This window comes from Leucopleurus acutus, assembly GCF_964270905.1.
Source record: "Leucopleurus acutus genome assembly, chromosome: 12".
In the NCBI taxonomy this organism is placed as follows: domain Eukaryota; kingdom Metazoa; phylum Chordata; class Mammalia; order Artiodactyla; family Delphinidae; genus Leucopleurus; species Leucopleurus acutus.
The window spans coordinates 72,985,749-73,009,192 of NC_139154.1; the positions used below are offsets into that span (position 1 = coordinate 72,985,749).

Sequence of the window (23,444 nt, forward strand, 5' to 3'; positions counted from 1 at the left end):
AAGCTGTAGTTCCTGCCTGCAGTTCGGAGACCACGCCGAGGGGACAGCCGCCGCCGCCACCAAGGAGGAAGAGCAAGGGAAGGATGTGGGTTTTTGGTTACGGGTCCCTCATCTGGAAGGTGGACTTCCCCTATCAGGACAAGGTGGTTGGATATATCTCAGGCTACAGCAGGCGCTTCTGGCAGGGCAGCATCGACCACCGCGGGGTTCCCGGCAAGGTGAGGCGCTAACCAGTCCCCCACACTTACTGACCCCGGCTCACTGCTCCCCATCTCCTGGCCCAGCTCTGTGGGACTTAACACCCCAACGGCCGAGTAAACTCATGAAATAGTTTATAATGCTTCTACCTCTCTCTGTGTACCTTCCTCGGCCACCTGCCCCCGACTCCCTCTCAAACCAAAGGCAGTCCTTCCGAAGCCACTTGACATGCTTGGTGGTAGGTAGTTCTTGAAGAGGAAGAAGCGTGGGCGTAAACTCGCACAAGGCTAACGTGCTGGGAGGGGACCCCATCTCTTGGCAACTACTGCCGCCCCCAAAAGGTGGGAAGATAAACCTTCCTGTCACCACGGAGTTGAAATACTAAAATCAACTAGCAAATTCAGCTTTTTTGCAATGAAGTTTATTGGCATTTCTGCATTCTGCCAGGCTTTGACTGGTCTGAGTTTAAACGTGCATGTTATTTCTGGGGTTTTTTAGTATCTTTCCAAAGGTTTTATTTTAATGACACCTAAGGTCACAGAAGAACTAGTTTCCAAAATTACCTTACTTTGATCACGTTGGTTGTCCGGTACTTCCCAAGTTAAGTGAGTCCCGCTTTGTTACCTAAATAGCAAAGTACCAATACTATATCCAGCATTATTTTAATGTTTTTTTCTCAGTGGTTCTCCTCTAAATTATAAATGCAAAATGTAAGTTCTTTGATCCATTTTTCAGTCAGCCATGCAGAGACATTTATCTTAATATATGTGAAAAGAGAGTAAGAGCTCACTGCTTATGCAAATCAGCCTCATTTTGGCTGCAAAACAACTAATCCATAAGGAAAACTAAATTTTGAGTAACTGATAATTTGGATAAGTTGAACACTTCTTATAGTTAACCTCCTACCTTTTAGAAGAGTACAAAGTGTTTAATTGCTTACATATTCTCTAAAATACTCTGAGAGTTATATGAGCTTGATTACCACTTTTTTAAAAAAGAAATTAATATTGGCTCAAAAGCACAATATCTAAAATGCTAGAAATCAGATGTAGCAAGAGATTGAGGTTAATTCCAAAGAAATACCTGTAGCCTTGCATCATGGAAAAGGGAAGACAGGAAGGCTGTAGTTTGCACCTGCTCATCAATGAGACATAGGATGGAAATCACAAAAAGTTAAAAGCTGTTCTACCTCAACAAGAGTTGGTGAATTAAGAATTTGGCTTTAAGGTAGACAGATGACTTGAAAACAGAGGGCTGATTTACCACAAATGCACATTTACAGGCCAACAGAAACTTCATGGCCAAGGTATCTCCAAGAGTGTTATAAAATAATATTTAAGACTTCAAAGAACTAAGTTAAATAAAATGCCTTTTGAGTTGTCAGATATGGGCACTTAAAACTGCCATTCTGAAGAAGAATGCCTTAACCCAGGCTTCAATTTCAATGACCAAGTATTAATTACTTACGAGCACGGTTATATAGCATATTTTACTACTCTAGTCTCAACCAAAATGTTTGTTTGGTACACAGCATAATGAGTTATGTACACCGTCAAAACAAACCGATGATAAGAAACTGTCATGCCAATACAACAGTTCATGAGTCTTTAAAAAAGAAGGTAGCTATAAAAGCCAATATCTCTCTTTTTACTTAAATATACTAAAATATAGGGCAGGAAATTTGGGGAAAAAAACTGCAGTAGCTAATAGTTTGATACCTACTTTTATTTAAAGAATCCATCCTAGCATATTAAAGGAAAGCCTAAGGCACTAAACATTTTCTAAATATAATGTTCTATTAAGAAAACTGGAAAGAACATTATCTTACTTCACATTTTTTATTATAATGGATCACCAGCCTTTTATAAATATTAACTGTCTGACAAACAAGAATATAAAAGGCTACAGAAATATCTAGCAAATTAGAATAACGTAAATGCTATATAGGACTATGTTTTTACAGCAACATATGCTTCTAGTGAGCATATGATCATTACATATGAAACGTGATATTATTAAACAAATGTTGGACTCATTTCCACATAGTGCAATGTGACATTTGTAGGAAAAATACCAAACTTACTTTCTTTACTAAATTATGCTTTCTTTTTAGCTTCATTTAACTTTAGTATCTTCCTAAGTTTAATTAAGCATCTCATTTATTTCTAACAAAACTGGCCAGTTCTCATCAAATTAAGGATTTATTTAAATGTGAAAAAATTTTCATATCAGAAAGAATATATTTCAATTTCAAAAAGAGAAAACATTTTAACACAAGAGATAATCATGAATATTTACTAAATCCTTCACTTTTCTAGATGTAGATCAGAAACATTACTCATTACCCAATGAAAGCACCCATCATGACTCATATTTCACAGCATACTCCAATCCCATTCAGCTTCCAAGACCCCTTCTTCAGTTTCAATACCCCCAAAACACATTTAAGTGCATTTACAAATTTACATTGTTTCCCAATAATATATTTTATTTTAGGGACAAACAGCTTAAATTTTAGAAAATATTTCTGAGTCAGTAGTAGTGCCAAGAGTCAATGTCTGTTTCATCCATAAGCAGTCACAGGGACAAATCTATTTTCCCTTAATGACTCCCTATATATGCTCTTTGTTTTCTGTTTCAATTGCCACCACCTACATCGAGGACTTTACTACCTCTCCTCCTTTCAACAATTACTACTGAGTACTCACATGTAAGTGGGAGACACCTATGCAAACAACAATACCTGATAAGTGCTACAAGGGAAATGAATAAAAGGAGCAATGAGAGTTTAGAAGGAGCTGCTGCAAAGTCATCCGGGCAGACAGCCAAGCCTTTATGGAGAGAGTGGTGGGAGGATATCCAAGGGATTCTAAAGAAGGAAAGGCATTCCACACTGGGAACTAGTAAATCCAAAGATGTGAGTGTCTGTAAAAGTTATAAATAATTCATTACAGCTTGAGAGGGAAAGTGGTTAAGAAATGAGGTTTGTAGTTAACTCATGCAAAATAATTATTTTATCCTGTAGAATATTACAACCCTGAAAAATTCAAAGCACAGAAGTGAGTGGCCCAATTTTTGCACCAGAAAGTCAATCTAGGGCCAAGTAGAGAACAGTCTGGAGGCAGGCAGCAAAATCCCTAAGGAGACAACTGAAGGATGAAGAGAAACCAGATTCAGAAGATAATCAGAAGATAGAGCTACCAAAAATTGGTGACTAGTCTGGTGAAAGGGGAAGGAAAGAAAAGGTGGAATGCAGAACTTGTCCCCTCCACCACTAACATTTCTTACGCACAGTCCACCTCCTTCGCACTTGAACGTGCATACTATATACTTTACCACACCATCTTCCCAAAGCACTTCTTTTATCATGCCAGTCACCTACTACTCAAGTGCTACAGTAGCTCTTCATTTCCTTTTTCTCCCAAATTTCAGTGGCTTCTTCTTTTCCATTGACCCCCAGTTTCAACTCCAATCTCAAATCTGACTCTATCCTATTTCTCCAGTTATGTTTCTGAGTCATCTTCCATACATGGAGGACCCTCTGCTAAAGTCAGACACTTGGCCTGGTATAATCTTGCTTCTAGACCCTCACTCATCAATCATGAGTCACAGTGCCCTTTTGCCAGAATTTTGTCCTTCTTTCTGACCACCCAAGACTCAGAATTCTTACTGCACTTAATAAATAGTATACATCATAGCCCTTAAGTATTCTCTACCTATTTCACATGTTAAGTTCCTATTCCAGAATTACAATATAAGCTCTTGAAAGCAGGAATCAAGGTTTTATCTTCTCTACAGCACAGAATGGGTATTCAATAAATAGCTCCATATTCACTTTGACATTGAAGGTAACATGGCAATAGCTACATGACCCACACCAATATATGTATCTTCACTTTAGCATTATCTTAAATAGAAAATAAGTCAAATATAAATGTCCAACAATACAAGAATGTTTAAATTATAGTTGACAGTAGAATATTATGCAACTATTAAAATGGATGAGAAGACAAACAGTAAAATATAATTAAATAAAAAACATAATCCAAAATTCTATGTGTTCCGTGATTATGAATTATCTATACAAATGGACAAAGACTAGAAGGAAATAGCAACAAGGATGACACAAATATCTGAATGATGTAAGTTCGCTATGTGCCACACAATAGGCATACAAGTAGGTAAAATTGTGGCTTACAACTCAACTTTCTCACTAATGATAACATGTCAGTAGACACAGACTTTGGCACCAGGTAGGAACTGTATTTGAAAAAAAAAAAAAGCAAATTCTTAGACTGCTCCATACCTACAGAATCAGGAACTACCTCCAGGTAATTCTGATCTACACTTAAGTTTGAGAACCACTTCCCAATAGGAAAGCACCCTGGAATGTCATGTTTTGTTCCTCAGTGAAACTATAGCAATCTTTTTTTCCTGAAGAGAAAAAAGTGATCACAACATTTATTTATAATTGCTTCTTCCTTTTGCTTTTCATTTTAGATGAGCCTTAGTCACATGTGTGTGTTTTTTAATATATCCATTCTAAGTGAACATAATATACCTGTTATATACAAACTAAAGAGAATCTTTTAGAAAGGCCAAGATAATTTGGATAAGGTAGACTCTCTTAATTCATTTTAAAATTTATCATAAAAAATAAGTACTTTTGAAAAAGTGTTTAGTATGAGCAAACAAAGTTAAAATATTCCATGTCAACAGTAAGTTGCTAATGCTCAGTTATTGAACTTTAATTCGGGAAAAAAAATATTTTTTTTTTTTTACTTTTTTAAAACAGCCCGGAAGAGTTGTGACTCTTGTTGAAGATCCTGCGGTATGGTATAATTATTCTTTTTTGTATAGTCTTTAATCATAAAATGTTAAGATGTTTCTCAGTTTTAATAATCAATGAAATTTTATTAGCAGTCATCACAGACAATTTGAACTACACTGGGTCTAGAATTCCTCTCTGTATTTGTTGTATTTCTTTTCATCTGTTGGGAAAAGCTGAAATACAGAATTCAAGGTAGACAACAAAAAAAACAATGGCATATAGTCTCATTTTTCCTTTCTTGATGAGTTTATTGACTGAGAATTTTGTGGTCTCCTTTGAAATTAATGGAGCCTGCCCTCAGACAGACTACCACTAAGAATCAAATGAAACCCTAAAGCTTTCCTCACATTTGCTAGGATTCTAATATTTCAGCAAAAATCCCAGTCATGAACTATCACTTTCTTTACTGCCTAATTTTATCAAGAGCACAAGAGGTTTTTTAAAGTTTAGAGCACTAGAAAACTTTTATTTACCTGGTAGTTCTCTGTTTCTTAAATATTTTCAATCATTTTACTGAGATCCAAATTTTATATTATGAAGTTAAATATTTAACTTTAGAAAGGACTCTGATATATAAAATCAAGCAGCTAGCAACAGCAGATGAATGGTGAAATTATGAAACACTTTCATAACTTACATTAGGAAAAGCATCTATAAAAATGGCTTCAAACTGGTAAAACTCCTAATTAGAGTTAATAAAACCACTTTGTTTCTATAGAATGTTAATTTATTCAAGATGCTTAGCAACCTAAAGTTTAATAATCAAGTTAATAATTAAAGGTTGTCAAGAAACTAGAAAATCTGTGTTACAAACTATAAATCTTGCTTATATCACAGATATTTTATTAATACTACAAAGAATCTTTGCAGCTGAAGTACACTGCTTTTACTGACACTGTTCATGGGCTCTCTTGACAAAGAGGTTGCCATTTAGTATTCTGGATGGAGTAATTTACAAAGGATATTTGAAAGTTTAGGCAGTGAAGAAATGAACAGATAAATGAACCTATCGCCTTAATAGTTGATTACTTTATTACAGAGCTTTTAAAATACAGAACACTTTCTGCAAATAAGGGAACACCAAATATATAAGTGATACTCACCTCCAGCTGAAGGGGGTTGGGGGTCAAACCCCTCCCAGCCAGCACGCCAACACTTATATCCAGAAGCCCTGAAGTAGGCTTCAGGGTGGCTACAACACTCCCTGAAGCAGTTTGGAAACTGCTGCCCCTATACCATCAGTGAAATGTTTATGGATTTAAAGCTTTAGAACTATATTTAATGACTAAATGAAGACCTGGTATTTTAATTTCAGTCCCATTAGTTAAAAGACAAAATTTGAAAAACTTAAACAAAGATAAATATCCTGGTATACAAGGAAATCATTTATTCAGATTGAAGAATGTAAAATGCTGATTTCCTTTACTGTTTAGTATATACCTGTTTGGTGCACATTAAGTGAGGCAAAACTGCACTGATTTCTAAGAATATACAAGATATTTTCTTACATCATAATATATCTTCACCTATTTTAGCCTTGTAAAAACTAAATAATATATTCTTTTCATTTTTCAACAGGGTTGTGTATGGGGTGTTGCTTACAAACTGCCAGTAGGAAAGGAAGAAGAAGTAAAAGCATACCTTGACTTCAGAGAGAAAGGAGGCTACAGGACCACAACAGTCAATTTTTATCCAAAAGATTCCACAACAGAACCATTCACTGTGTTGCTATATATTGGAACATGTGATAATCCTAATTATCTTGGTCCTGCACCTCTGGAAGACATTGCTGAACAAATTTTTAATGCAGCTGGTCCAAGTGGAAAAAATACAGAATATCTTTTTGAACTTGCAAATTCCATTAGAAGCCTTGTGCCAGAAGATGCAGATGAGCATCTTTTCTCTTTGGAAAAATTAGTAAAGGAACGTTTAGAAGGAAAACAGAACTTCAATTGCTTAAAAAGACCTAACTGACTTTTCCCAACAAGCAGAGCTTTTAGTCCTCAGAGAACAGCACAATGGCATTATGATTTGTAAACGTGTTTACTTGAAAATCTTAGTTGTGTTTAATGTTGTAGTCAAGATATCATCTAAATTTATAGTTTAATTGCAAGTGGCCTGAAACACATACATATTCAAGATATTGGGGTATAGTTAAAGAAAAAATTTGTTTCAATAATATAATGATTTTCGAGCTATGTGATATTAAATACTTGCTCATGAGAAGTGAGTTCTTTAGAAAAATATGATGAAGGACTCAGTTCAGAACTTGTTTTTACCTGAGTAAATATAATTCTGTTATTTCATACCACAGTACTATTTTGAAGTTGTAGAGAATTAAACCAAAAGACCAGTAAACATAATAAGGTTATACCTTCAATATATTCCCATACATCAACTCTGTAATCATGGTTTAAAATAAATAAGCTTAAAATAACATGTAATTAGAAACGTATGGTAATATAGATAAGATTTGGGCCTTGAATGTGAATCTCCTTATGTAGGTATTAAATGAAATCCTTTCCAATTTAAGCCAAAATATGCATTTTAATATAAAAATTTCCTTGGAATTATAATGTACTATACCTCTCCATTTTTGAATAAATGTATTTTACTACATGGAAAAAACCCTTTCAGCAAGAAAAGCACAAATTATACAAATCATGTCTACTAACAATGTAGTCTAGTCTGTCACTCACTTTGTATTAATCTTATACTGAAACTTAAAAAAAAAAAGATGGGCTATCTGATATTACAAATTAACAGAAACATATAATGAAAGTTTGCTGTTTGAAATGGTGTTTAGAATTGTAATATTTTAAAGAAGTGGTATTACCTGATCATTTGCTACACAGCTTTTTTTTTCCTTCTTACATCTTGTCACCTAAAGGTATCCACTAAGTAGTGTTGATGATGCCACTCAAGTAGGAAACATATATGTGCATTATTAACTCATGTAAAAGTAACTTTGATTCAAACTAATCAGATTATTTCTTATTATAGGTGATATCCTTCTCAACAGGACATATAGTCTCTGTTATATAGTCAACATGAAAAGAATTTCAGTATCACATTAAGTCTAATGTGAAACTAATAATTAGTACAGAAGTTTTTCATGTAAAATAAAATAAAGCTGTCCTACATAGTAGGAACAGTAGTCCTTTTCAGGTTTTTTTAAATCTGTTAACACATTACTTGATAATTTACTCAGCTACATAACTATTTTAAATATTTTCCAACATGTTCAATATTAGTTTTCTAGAAGGCATTTCACTTGTCCTGTACAACAGGAAGAATACTAACATTCATTAATGAATACCTCATAAGGATGTACTAGGCACTATACATACAGAATCATCCTCTGAGCATGTTTCCATAGTAACTTGCACACAATTAACACATCTAGTAAGCAGCAGAAGTCCATGTCTCTGCTAAAGCACAAGATCTTTCTACAATATATTTAAAAATCCACTTGAATTTAACTGTCTTTACTAACCTGCATCTCTTTTTCAAGAGGTAAACAAGATTTAACTTTTTGTGTAACAACATAGTACGTGACTTGTTACATAGAGATGTTAATTTTGATAGATGCATACAGATTTCCACAAATATAAGGAGCCTATCCAAGATTCACATGCCATAGCTCAGAATCACATAGGTGTATTCAGAGATCCAGCCTTAGTGACTCTTCTACCATTTAATGTATAACTATGTTATGAAATATCAAGGGAGAGGGATTACTTTGGGTTCCCCATTTATGTGTCTTTCTAGACTCTCAGTTAGAAGTTAATTAGAAAATACACATGTGGTATACCATCAATATTTATAGGGAAGCCATGATCCAAATAGCCCAGGGACAGGGACCTTTCATTTTCAGTGGGATGGAGAGAAACATGACTCAAATGGAGAAGATAAACAATACTGAATTAGAGAGAAGCTAGGGTTTGGAGCCCACAAGCTAGTAAGAATCATAAAGGTACTAAGTTATCTAGAGCATAACATTTTTGTTAGCAAAACTGCAAGTCTCTTTATAGCCCTTGGAGGTCACTTTCAAAACAGTCTCTCTCATTCTGCCCTCATCACACACACATAACTCAGACTCTCATTCCTCAGAGAATAAATCTTATTAGCTAGGTGTTCAGTTTTAGGAATTCAAGAAAAGTATGAATGTAAACCCTACATAGAGAAAATAAACCTTTAATATAAATCTCTAATGGAGTAGATTTTTTAAAGTAGGTCTTTCTACTCCTACTCCAGGCCACTATTATATTTCCTTTCCCCACTCCCAAACAAATAACACATTCACTCGTCAGTCTACCAAGAACTGTAAGCACAGTCTAGATACCACCTGCATACATAAAAAGTTATCACTTAGGGAAACGAAGGTTGCTGTGATGTCAACTCTGAATATTTGAAAGCATGAAGGTGATCTATTCCTTCAAGACTGATTTTAAAACATTTTATAGTCAACATTTTATTCTATTATATTAGATTCCTCTTTTCCATAAAAACATATCTTTTTAAAATTATAACTTTGGAAGAGTTGTGAATATAAATGTAAGCATCATCCTCCTATAATTTACATCCCTGATTCTAAGTCAGTTATATGATAAATGTGCTTAAAATTCCCTCTCATCATATCACATCGAAATCTACGTATCAAATAGGGTATTCCAATTATGCCTATCTTTTTCAACAAAAATACTGTGACTATATTTTCTATGAATTTATTCAGCTTTTAACAATCTATTTTTATGAATTTCTAAAACTTTAAAATAAACTCACCCTAGGCACACATTAAAAATTCAACGAGGGGGCTTCCCTGGTGGCACAGTGGTTGAGAGTCCACCTGCTGGTGCAGGGGACACGGGTTCGTGCCCCGGTCTGGGAAGATCCCACATGCCGTAGCCTGTGCAGCCGGAGCCTGTGTTCCGCAACGGGAGAGGCCACAACAGTGAGAGCCCCGCATACCGCAAAAAAAAAAAAAAAAAAAAAAAAAAAAAAAAAAATTCAACGATTAGCAAATGATTTTTTAATCCTGTGGCTACTCTTCAAAGAATTTGAACTCCTGAAAAAGTACTAAAATTATTCTTCTAAATGTCAAATTTATATGATGAAAATTAGCTTTACTGAATTTCAGGGTTGTTTAATTCTTCTTAATGTTCATTTTACCTTTTTAAAATATTATATAGTTCAGTACCAACTTCTGGGGAGTTTTATTTAACTGTACTGAACCTCCCTGTCTTTATAAGTGGTTAGCCAATGCACATACATCTGGAAAAACCACCACTTAACCCTACAATTTCTTTCACTCTTCTAGCTTTCCTATCCTTTGCAGGAATTTTTAAACTACAGTGTTCTATTTCCTTATCAACTCATTTCAGTGTCCCTCCAATCTAATTTTACTCTGCTGTACTCTACCCAATCAGTGTAGTCTCAGGTCTCCAATGACCCCTTTCTGATTCAACCCAAAGATCTCAGTCCTTCATTCTTCTTTACAACTCTGACACATCAGACACTAGTGACTGTATCACTAAGGCCAAAAAAGCAGAACATTTTATTGCATTTCTATTTACATCTTTGACTACTGTTTATCAGATGCACAAACTCATCGAACCCTAGGCTTTAATTACCATCTTTATTTAGAAAACTTCCAATCTCTAGCCCACTCCCTCAAACTCTTTACAAATCTATACGTCTTATATGTAAGGTACCTCCAGTTGAGCTATATAAACACCTGAAACTTAGTGTATTAAAAACATAATTCATCTCCTTTCCCAAAGAAAACTGTTGTCCCACATTACTTCCCTGTACATGACACACATTAAATGTTGAACAATGGACAGAACAGAAAATACAACAAACAAGTTTAAAATATCACCAATTCACAGGCTTTTGCAGAAAATATTTTCACAATTTTTACAAAATGTAGTTGTGTTCCTTGTTTATAATAAATTTTAGCATTTTATTTAAAATTTTATATAACTCAAAGCAAAGTGAGCAGGGAAGCCCTGAAGCCGATCTGTGATACGACTTAAAAGTTATGTGTTGGTAAGACCTATCCTTCAAGTATGAGCTGCAACGTTTCTCAACTAAAATAAGAACCTTATAATACGGCAAGAGCCAAGAGTTTCTTACACCTTCTGCTTGCCTCCAATCTTATTTCTTCTTTCCAGCACATATTCTTCTCTGTACTCAGAATTATCTTTCTAAAATATGAAACTAATCTAGTCAGTAATCAAAATGCCTCCCAGGGCATACAAAATAAAGTTCAAATTCTTTAATCTGGTATTCAGCTACATACAACCTGGTGTCAGCATATTTGTCACATTTCACTTCCCACTAGTGCACATCCCCCATGTTCCAGTCACACCATCATCCTCAACCATTAAGACCTAGCAAAAAAGAGGGACTAATGATAGGTGGCAAGCAATCACTATGCAGCAAGACTACTAAGATAAAAAAGATAGCTCCCAGCTATCAAGAACCACATTTGGTGGAGAGACACACAAGCAAGCAAATCAATGTTACTTACCAGAAAGGCTGGGACATAAGATCAGAGAAAGCTTCACAGAAAAAAATAAATTGTTGCTCATGTATCAAAGAATAGTAGTTAACACTTATGGAGCACTTACTATAAATGCCAAAATCTATTCCTAGTACTTTACACATATTATTCCCCAATGAGAGACAAAAAGAGTTTAACTTAAACAAACATTAATAATAACTATCATTGAATACTTACAACATGCCAGGCACTGTGCTAAGCACTAAAAAGGAACAAAATGGAATTAAGGTCTTTAATTTTGGGGAAAGAAAAAAAAAAACAGTGAGAGATGGCAGGTTTTTCATTTTGTACCTCCACTGGTAAGTTTTAACCCCAATGAGATTCTTTCCTGAAACAGGACAAAGTTAAAAGAATTTTTTAAAAAGATTCATTTAATTACCCGTATTCTAAAGTCATAATTTTTTAAAATTTAAACAGATGTGTTTTGCCCAATATTCTCAACAACATTGATTGATTTATTCAACATATATCTATCAATTACCTACTTTGTGTAAGACAAACTAAGCATATGCATTTTCTTCCACTTCCTAGCAAAATCCCACTGAAGTGCATTCATGCATTCTAGAAGGAGAGCAGATGGGATTATATTGAGGATTAAGCCAGTGCAGAGAAAACCACAGTCTAGAACAAACATGCAGGTGCACCTATATGCATGTGTACACACAAGAAAGCTGCAGCCATGCAGAAGCCTTTCCTGCCAGCAGAGTCTGAAGAAATACCAAACCTAGATACAGCAGAAAGGGGCTGTAGGACAAAAATCAGGATTCTTATAATATGTATATTAGATAGCCAAGCCAAACCTTTTATCTTACTCCTTTACACACAGAATGTCTAGGAGCAACAATGCTGGTTTTCAGCTAAAACCACAACTTTTTTTTTTTTTTTTAATTTAACAATCTACCCTGAAAGCATTAGAACATCTTCATGCTCCACAACAAAGCCTTCCTTACTTGGGCACAGGGTGGAGGGAGAAGAGGAAGAGGCAGCTGTTTTCCTGCGTTTCACCCATGGACTCTAAAGTGAGGCACAACAGTTGATACCCTGCTCACTTACAAAGAGTTCAAGAATCCTTTGTTTGTTTTTTTAATTTTTGAGGAAGAGGAAAAGCAAAAGCACAAAAGGGTGAAAATAATCAACTCACCTTAAGGAAGCAGAGCTTTTAAACTTATAGATGTTTAAAGTTTGTAAGTGCTATCCTCAAAGAAATTCATGAAGACATTGCATCTATTAAAAATGAGCAACTGGAAACTATGGAAACAGGAAAAAAAAGAAACACTGACGAAAGATATTCAAAAAGGAGAACTGATAGTCAAAGGAAATAGATCTCTTGAATTGATCTTCCACATTACCTAATTTTTTTTGTCCTTTTTCTCTCTGTTTGGAAGAATCTATCTAAATGGTATTCTGAATAGAAAAGAGAAAATGAAGGAGAACAAAATTTAATAAGTGAACAAATGGGACTCATGGAGTGCAATGAAGGATAAATGAAAAAAGATCCACATCTAGAAAGAAATACTCTCATAAAGTATGATAAAACCAATGATAAAGAAAAAGAGTCTAATAAAACATTCCAGAGGAAAAAGTATATTACTTGCAAAAAAGAAGCAGAATCAACTGGCTTTAGTATTCTCGTCAGATATACTAGATGGTAAAAGGCAAAGGAATGATGTCTTCAAAGTTTCAAGCAAAACGAAATGATTGAACTATGAATTCTATTCACAAACTATTAACTGAGAAGGCAAGATAAATACATTTGCATATTATAGGCCTGTGAAAATTAAATTACCTGCTTTATATCTTTTCCCAAAAAAATTACTTCTAATTAGGTATACCCCAACAAGCTGGGAGGGAAATGTGAGATAAGGAGGACACGGAATAACATAAAACAGTAGATTTAACCCAGGAGAGTTACCCCAAAAAAACAAACATAGATAGATGGATAGACCCAATATAGATAGGTAGATATGCAACAGACTTGGAAAGCAACTAGTGTAAATTAGAACAAAGTGTTTGAGAGCTCAAAATATATCTTCAAGGGCTTCCCTGGTGGCGCAGTGGTTGAGAATCTGCCTGCCAATGCAGGGGACACGGGTTCGAGCCCTGGTCTGGGAAGATCCCACATGCCGCGGAGCAACTGAGCCCGTGAGCCACAATTACTGAGCCTGCGCGTCTGGAGCCTGTGCTCCGCAACAAGAGAGGCCGCGACAGTGAGAGGCCCGCGCATCGGGATGAAGAGTGGCCCCGCTTGCCACAACTAGAGAAAGCCCTCGCACAGAAACGAAGACCCAACACAGCCATAAATAAATTAATTAATTAAAAAAAATTTAAAAATATATACATCTTCAAGAACAAAATGGATTCATTTTAGCAAATATAGTACTAATTTTAGGGAGCTAAAAGGACACTTTAAGTGGCAGAGGATTAATACAATTACATTTCTTTCTCTGCAGTTCCAATTACACCTCTTGATTTTATACTGACTTGTACTTGCATAAGTACAATATTGTAAAGTTTATAGGTTTTCAATGCTTGAGAATCAACCTATAAACAAAGCACAGAAAAACTGAATAAAGTCACAGAACGTAGATGTTATAAACATATAGTAGTAGCCAATTGCAGAAGCAGTGAAAATGATAATAAAAGCTAACACATATTACATATTTAATATGTAATTAAGGCACTATGCTGAAAAAGCCTTACATGCAATAACTCATTGATTACAAAATGGCAACACTGAGAAGTGGCCAAAAGAATGGATTCAGGAGCAAGACTGTTTGGGTTTGATATCCAGTTCCACTGCTTACCAGTGTTATGACCTTGGGCAAGTTGCCATATTTTGTCAATATATTTATTTCATTTTAAGACTTCTGAAATTGAGATGAGTCTTACACTAGATGGCATGTCATAAATGTAACTGGTAGTGGTTATTTTCTTTGTTAGTAGTACAAAAAAAAAATAGTGAGCCCTAGAATCAATGGCAAAGGGGAACTGCTATAGTTTTAAACAGACTTTAAATTGGGATTGACATATATATACTATATATAAAATAGAAAACTAATAAGGACCTACTGTACAGCACAGGGAACTCTACTCAATACTCTGTAATGGCCTATATGGGAAAAGAATCTGAAAAAGAGTGGATATATGCATAACTGATTCACTTTGCTGTACACCTGAAACTAAAACAACATTGTAAATCAACTATACTCCAATAAACTTCTTTTAAAAATAAAAATAAAACAGCCTTTATGACAACAATTAAATGCAAGGCATGACCCCTGATTGGATCCTGAATGGGGGGAAAAAGGCCAATAAATGGTGAAAGTTGAAATCATTGTTATTTTTCTAAGATGTGATAGTAGTATACATCTTTGGTTATAGAGGAATCTTTTTATTCCTAGTCATTGATTTTTTTCAAGGTTCAGGACAGCTGTCTTGTAGAATGAGCCACATTTTTTGTTTGATAATTTTCTTATACCCAGGCTTGACAAGAATACTACACAGGTATGGTTATATATAGGTGCTGTACACATGAAGTTTTAAAAACTCATTCTTATACAAAATTCTTAACAGAAAATCCTTAGGAAAAACCATAAACAAAACTATAAAGCATAGGATTAAAAAAAGAAACATTCTAGCTTGATTTGAAATCAAATTTCCAATCTCCTTTCTTTTTCCTTGTACCTAAGAAATGAGTATGTACAATATTCACATTTGCACCTGGATATTTGCTAGCATTCTGTCACCTGTGAACATGATGTATTTTAACCAAAAATCTCTGAAGGCCAAAACTTTTCTCCTCATTTATTTTTCCCAAAATGTGTATCCCAGTCCTCTTAAGTCTTCTTGTTACCACAGAGTAAATTATATTTAAAGGAGTGATTGGAGGGGAAAAAAGATCAATATTGGAAATGAACAGAAATGGTCAATTACTATCTTAGGCAGCCTCTGGAGTAATTAGTGTTAAACAACCTCATTGCATACCAGCTGTTAATTTGAACAAATGTCTTTATTTTTATCGGTTTTTGCCCTTTATATCTCTAAATGAGAAAGTATTATAGAGATATGGGATAACTTTTAACTCAAAGCCCAAGTGGTTGGTTCTCATTTCTGTCTCAGAAAAATTTCAACTAGAAAAAAAATTTAAAGTTTTATTCAACCATATTTTATAACATGGCACAGATATACAATTTTATACCTGTGTGTGAATTATATTAGAACATATTAACCTCTCTTGCGTTTCAGTTTCCTAATCAGTAAAATGAGGAAACAATAAAATTTAACTTCTGAGGTTATTACAAGGAATAAATCAATTATATAAATTTGTATCTATAAAGCGCTTAAAATAGTGCCTGGACACATCTATTAAATGAATGAAATACATAATAAATCTCAATCTTCATAATAGTTCTTACATCTCATATTTGTTATTTTCTCCATTTTAAAGGTAAGAAAACTGAGCTCTAAAGAGGTTAAGTAACGTGCCCAATGTCACACATGTAGTAGGTAGGATCAGAATCTCACTAGCCTAACTCTTGAGCCCCTGCTCCTAACCACCTCACTATTCAGTTGTACAGAGTTTGCATATAGTTATTCAGCCATTGCCTTATTATTAGAAAATCAGATATCCAGTGGTTTTTTTTGCCATTACAGCTAATGCCACAATGAATTATCTTTATACATACATCCTTATGTGTCAGGGCTTTTGTATTTAAAGGAGAAAGTCCAAAAAGTAAAATCACTAGGCCAAAAGGTTTGCGTATTTTTAACTTTAAAAATTACTAATTTTGGGCTTCCCTGGTGGCGCAGTGGTTGAGAGTCCGCCTGCCAATGCAGGGGACACGGGTTCGTGCCCCGGTCTGGGAAGATCCCACATGCCGCAGAGCGGCTGGGCCCGTGAGCCATGGCCGCTAAGCCTGTGCGTCCGGAGCCTGTGCTCCGCAACAGGACAGGCCGCAACAGTGAGAGGCCCGCGTACCGCAAAAAAAAAAAAAAAAAAATTGCGAACTTAAAAAAGTTTATTATAGCAGGTCTGTCTTTCCTTTTACAGTATCTGGATTTCCTGTCTTACTAAAAAATACCATCCCTACTCCAATTATATGAATATTCTCCTAATTGCTTCATATGGAAATATCTTTAACTCATTTACAATTTATTCACTTTTTTTTGGCAGCGCTGCCTGGCTTACAGTCCCCGACCAGGGATCGAACACGGGCCCTCAGCAGTGAAAGCGTGGAGTCCTGACCACTGGACCACCAGAGAATTCTCACAATTTACTTTTTATATAATTTATGATAAGGTGATCTAGTTGGTTTTCCTATAGATGAATAGCAAATTCCACTATCAGCATTTATTGATTAAAACATCCTTTTCCCACAAAAGTGAAATGACACCCTTGTCACATATTAAATTCCTTATGTCATTCTCATACTCAAACCAAATTATTTTTGATCTCTATGTCTTGGGTTCATGCTCCTTCATCCCTTAGAATAGGCCTCTCCCAGCTCTGTAAATCCGATTCCTACCATCCATTAAGGTCCTATACAAATGCCGAGACTATTTTATTGGTTTCCATGCTTCCTTCTTCTCATCCCTTGCTAGAGGTAATCACCCCCTCCTTTGAATGTCTGCAATACTTTATCTGCACAGTACTTCTCTAACAACGCTTCTCACTTTTAATATAATTAGTTATTACTGGAGGAATCAGGCTCCCTGACTTCAGACTATACTACAAAGCTACAGTTATCAAGACGGTATGGTACTGGCACAAAAACAGAAAGATAGATCAATGGAACAGGATAGAAAGCCCAGAGATAAACCCATGCACATATGGACACCTTATCTTTGATAATGGTGGCAGGAATGTACACTGGAGAAAGGACAGCCTCTTCAATAAGTGGTGCTGGGAAAACTGGACAGGTACATGTAAAAGTATGAGATTAGATCACTCCCTAACACCATACACAAAAATAAGCTCAAAATGGATTAAAGACCTAAATATAAGGCCAGAAACTATCAAACTCTTAGAGGAAAACATAGGCAGAACACTCTATGATATAAATCACAGCAAGATCCTTTCTGACCCACCTCCTAGAGTAATGGAAATAAAAACAAAAATAAAGAAATGGGACCTAATGAAACTTCAAAGCTTTTGCACAGCAAAGGAAACCATAAACAAGACCAAAAGACAACCCTCAGAATGGGAGAAAATATTTGCAAATGAAGCAACCGACAAAGGATTAATCTCTAAAATTTACAAGCAGCTCATGCAGCTCAATAACAAGAAAACAAACAACCCAATCCAAAAATGGGCAGAAGACCTAAATAGACATTTCTCCAAAGAAGATATACAGACTGCCAACAAACACATGAAAGAATGCTCAACATCATTAATCATTAGAGAAATGCAAATCAAAACTACAATGAGATATCATCTCACACCAGTCAGAATGGCCATCATCAAAAAATCTAGAAACAATAAATGCTGGAGAGGGTGTGGAGAAAAGGGAACACTCTTGCACTGCTGGTGGGAATGTGAATTGGTTCAGCCACTATGGAGAACAGTATGGAGGTTCCTTAAAAAGCTACAAATAGAACTACCATATGACCCAGCAATCCCACTACTGGGCATATACCCTGAGAAAACCAAAATTCAAAAAGAGTCATGTACCAAAATGTTCATTGCAGCTCTATTTACAATAGCCCGGAGATGGAAACAACCTAAATGCCCATCATCGGATGAATGGATAAAGAAGATGTGGCACATATATACAATGGAATATTACTCAGCCATAAAAAGAAACGAAATTGAGCTATTTGTAATGAGGTGGATAGACCTAGAGTCTGTCATACAGAGTGAAGTAAGTCAGAAAGAAAAAGACAAATACCGTATGCTAACACATATATATGGAATTTAAGAAAAAAAAATGTCATGAAGAACCTAGGGGTAAGGCAGGAATAAAGACGCAGACCTCCTAGAGAACGGACTTGAGGTTATGGGGAGGGGGAAGGGTGAGCTGTGACGGGGCGAGAGAGAGTCATGGACATATACACACTAACAAACGTGGTAAGGTAGATAGCTAGTTGGAAGCAGCTGCATGGCACAGGGAGATTGGGTTGGTGCTTTGTGACAGCCTGGAGGGGTGGGATAGGGAGGGTGGGAGGGAGGGAGACGCAAGAGGGAAGAGATATGGGAACATATGTATATGTATAACTGATTCACTTTGTTATAAAGCAGAAACTAACACACCCTTGTAAAGCAATTATACCCCAATAAAGATGTTTAAAAATATATATATATATATATAATTAGTTATTTACAAGTCCTGTCTCCCTTCTTAGGTGGTAATATTTTGGTGGACTTGATCTATATCTAAGTCATTTTTTTAATATCTAAGTCATTTTTATAGCACCCTTAGTACTTTGGACAGTGCTTCCAAACCACATTTATTAGATGAATAACTGCACAACTTTCTTGATCTCTCCCCAGATCTGTAGTTCTGCAGCTAATTGAAAACTGCCACATTAAGACTAACTCCCTTGTGTGCAGAAAAGCGTAGTTTTGCCAAATAAAGGGGAATTTTTCTGGAATCCATGAAGCAGAAATTTAAAATAAACAAAATTTAAGATTGTGTATTCTGTACCATATTTACATGAGAAAAAATCAAGAGACTATTAAATGAAGTAATTGACTATTTTTTCAAAATAATTTCTAGGCAATGATGGTGTTAATACAGATTCAGGACAATCTTCTACATAGTTACATTCAAAATTCTCTATGATGATAACTGCATAATGATGACATCAGTGCGAGGTAAGATTAAGTGCCTTCTGGAATCATCAAAAGATACAACACAAACAGGCATCATAGGCAAAGTAGGTGTTCACTACACTGCAAAATTTTTAGAGTGCTAGAAAGGTCCCCTGCTTGCCTCTAAATATCTTCCCACTCAGTGAGCTAATGCCTAAAACTTTACCATCAATATTCAAGCCTCTCATTTAAAAGTCTAAACCAGTGATTCTCAACCATGGGCCATTTTGCCTGCCAAGGGACATTTGGCAATGTGTGCAGACATTTCTGGTTGTCACAACTTGGCTGGGGGTAGGGGGGAGGGCGGGGTTGCTATTAGCATCTAGTGGACACAAGCCAGGTATGCTCCTAAACGTTATACGACACACAAGATAGCCCCTCACAACAAGGATTTTCCTGGCCCAACATGTCAATATTGCCAAGGTTTTGAGAAACTGGTGTATATTCTGCTGAAATGCAAAAACATAATGTCTTTAATTTAACATACACATAAAAAAGCCTCCACTTCAATCCAATCAAGCCTTTCTTCCCCTCTGCTCCTCCTCCATGCTGTCAAATCCAGTGGTTACCTGCTTATCCTCATCTTCCACAACTCCTCAGCAGCATTTACTTGACTCAGCTAGCTGGTCATTCCCATGGTACACTTCTTTCTCTTGACTTCCTTGATATCTCAGTTTTCTGATTTTCTTTCTGCTTTACTGGGCACACCTCCCCAGTCCATTTCGTTAATTCTTCAATGCTGTTCAGTATCTAATGTTGCAATGACTCATCTTCCCTTTGTTATCCTCATTTTTTCCCTAAATGATGTCAGCCAGAACCATGGCTCTCAGTAAATCTATATGCTAATAACGCCAAAATTTATAACTCCAGCTCTGACCTCCTTACCTGAGCTTCAGGTTTATTTAACCAACATGTTAGCTGCAGTTGGATGTCTAACTGATATCTACAACTTAACATGTCCAGTAAATAAACTATACTCCAATAAAAATTTTAAAAAATAATAAAACTTAACATGTCCAAAACAGAACCCTTGATTCAGAAATTACTCTTATTGTAATCAAACCACATATGTAAGATGTTAACAACTGGGGAAATCTAGGTTGGATTCTTGCAACTATTATATAAGTTTGAAATCACTTCAAAATAAAAAGTAAAACAGACAAAAACACAGGGCTCCCATCAGTCCACATTCTTCTCTTCCCTTTTTCAGTAAACTGCACCACCAGTTCCTCATAAAACATATCTAGACATCATCATTAATTCATCTCTGTAAGAACATGTCACATCTAATCCACCAGCAAATTCAAGATGCTGTAGCTGAAAAATATATCCAAATTAGGCCACTTCTCCCCACCTCTGCTGCTACCAGCTTCCTAACTGGTCTCCCTGTTGCCATACTTGCCCCTCCATTAGTTTCCTAGGGCTGCCATACAACTAAGCCCACATGCTGAGGGCTTAGTTGCTCCACGGCATGTGGCATCTTCCGAGACCCAGGCTCGAACCCATGTCCCCTGCATTGGCAGACAGATTCTTAACCACTGTGCCACCAGGAAAGTCCCAGGTCTGGGGGTTAGAAGTCTGAAATCAAGGTGTCAGCAGAGCCACGATCTCTATGAAACCTCTATGGGAGGATTTGTCCTTACCTCTTGCTAACTTCTGGTGGTTGCTGGCAAACTTTACGTTCCTTGGTTTGTAGACACATCACTTCAATCTCTGCCTCCATCCTCACAGAGCATTCTCTCTGTATATCTGTCTGTGTCCAAATATCCCTCTTCTTATAAAGACACTAGTCATTGTATTAGGGCCCACCTGAGTTCAATGATCTTAACTTTCCATCTGCAAAGACCCTATTTCCAAATAAGTTCACACTCACAGGTTCCAGGAGTTAGGACTTCAGCATATCCTTTTGGGGAACACAGTTCAGCCAATAACATTCTCTATAATCGGTTTTTCACACAGCAACCATAATGATCTTCACGAATGTACATCAGGCCACATTACTCTCCTACTTACAGATCTGTGTCCAGCTGGCCATCTCCTACCACTTTGCTCTTACACTCCAGCAACATTAGCCTTCTTTCTGTCCCTCCAACACACCAAGCTTTTCCTGCTGGAAATTGCTGTGTGGCTTCCTCTTCACCATTTCAAGTCACAACTCAAATGTCACTTCCTCACACAAGTCTGACCATCTACCTGAGCAGCATGTCCCAGAAGCATTCTCTTTCACACAACCCTAGTTTCTAAGCAGCAGTGACCATTACCAGAAATTATCTTACTTGTTTTTTATCTGTTACTTGAACATAAGCTCTATTGAGGCAGCTTCCATCACTATAGACCCAGAGACTAAACCAGGGCAGACAAATATTTTTCATTTTTATTTAGTCAAATACATCTCTTTTCCTTCATGACTTCAGGATTTCCTATCTTACACACCAAGATCATTGAATTATTCTCCTAAGTTTTCTTCTATTGTTTTCTTTTTGTTGTTCATTTAAATACCTAATCCATTTGGAATTAATCTTGAACTGAATGAACTGAATTAATCTGAACTGACTGCCTCTGTTCCTCTAGGAGAGCACTAATCTCCTGCTGTTGATTCCATCCCACACTATCTGCTGACTACACCGAAAAGCCCTAACGGACCATCTAGAAGGATGGTGCTGGAAATGCACTTCCCCACCTGCCTGATGAACTCCTAAAATCCTTAAAACCTCAATTCTAATGTCACCTCTCCTGGGAAGCCTTTCCTGTCCAATCTCTGCCCTTCTTTATATCTTCACTCTAACATCTCTCTACTGTATAATCTATAGTACCTGCCTCATAACATATATAAAGTACTTACATTAGTGCACGGAAGAAAGGCTATATAAATGTTAACTACTTTATTATATCACAATAGGTTACCATTATTTGTCTGTGTAATCTCCCTTGTTAGACCATGAGAGAAAGAGGACAGAGACCCATTTATTTGCCATTTAACAATCCCAGTGTTTGCACACGTATTAAGCATTAATAAGTAAATAAATTAATGAACAATACCTCAATTCTGGAAAAAAGTAATTTTCTTTGATGCTGCGGATTCCTTTTGTTTTAAAAAAGGAAATTTTTAAAACAAAAAATAGAAAAACAGACTGTTCTTCCTGCTTTTTTTTTTATTTTTTTTTATTTTTTTAACATCTTTATTGGGGTATAATTGCTTTACAATGGTGTGTTAGTTTCTGCTTTATAACAAAGTGAATCAGTCATACATAAACATATGTTCCCATATGTCTTCCCTGTTGCGTCTCCCTCCCTCCCACCCTCCCTATCCCACCCCTCCAGGCTGTCACAAAGCACCGAGCCAATATCCCTGTGCCATGCGGCTGCTTCCCACTAGCTATATTCACTCTTTTTTTTTTTTTTTTTGCGGTACGCGGGCCTCTCACTGTTGTGGCCTCTCCCGTTGTGGAGCACAGGCTCTGGACACGCAGGCTCAGCAGCCATGGCTCACAGGCCCAGCTGCTCCGTGGCATGTGGGATCTTCCTGGACCGGGGCACGAACCCTTGTCCCCTGCATCGGCAGGCAGACTCTCAACCACTGTGCCACCAGGGAAGCCCTTCTTCCTGCTTTTTGACTTGGCTCAAATTGCGCGGGGGGTGGGAGGGACGACGACACACAAGGGGCGACACAGTCTTTAGCAGATCTAGCACGGAGGTCTAGCTTTTCCCACCTCCAGAAAGACAATGATAGGTGCTATAGAACTAACACTGTATAACCCATTATATTAGAGATGAAAACAACGGCTTTTTTTTTAAGATGGGGAGGGGAATCCAAAACTTTTTGTGTTTTGAATAAAGTCAGAGATATCTGAACCTCATGTGAGTTCATAACCTCACATTCACCTGGCCCTGAACCCCACATAAAGCAACTTATCGGCTTCCTTAAAAAAACAGCAACCCCCCCCCAAAAAAAAAAAAAACAGCAACCCAACACTTCAACTCTGGGATGAAAGAGACTCCCGTAAAGCAAAATATGTAGGGGCTGAGCTATCTAGCTG

The 23,444-nt window shown here is 36.4% G+C and overlaps 2 protein-coding genes across 3 annotated transcripts in view; one reads left to right on the top strand and one right to left on the bottom strand.

Moving 5' to 3' along the window:
* Positions 1 to 23,444, bottom strand: part of ASB3 (ankyrin repeat and SOCS box containing 3) — a 96,966-nt gene that overhangs the window by 72,954 nt on the left and 568 nt on the right. The gene's annotated exons all lie outside the window — the stretch shown is intronic.
* On the top strand, positions 84 to 8,180 carry CHAC2 (ChaC glutathione specific gamma-glutamylcyclotransferase 2; the record flags this gene model as incomplete). Of its 2 annotated transcripts, XM_082851549.1 has the most annotated exons (3): positions 84 to 218; positions 4,994 to 5,029; positions 6,608 to 8,180. In XM_082851549.1, the coding sequence occupies 3 exons, from the start codon at positions 84 to 86 to the stop codon at positions 7,001 to 7,003; spliced, it is 567 nt and encodes a 188-aa protein (XP_082707675.1). In that variant the 3' UTR covers positions 7,004 to 8,180. The 2 variants fall into 2 exon arrangements, with proteins under 2 accessions (XP_082707675.1, XP_082707676.1); XM_082851550.1 differs by lacking the exon at positions 4,994 to 5,029.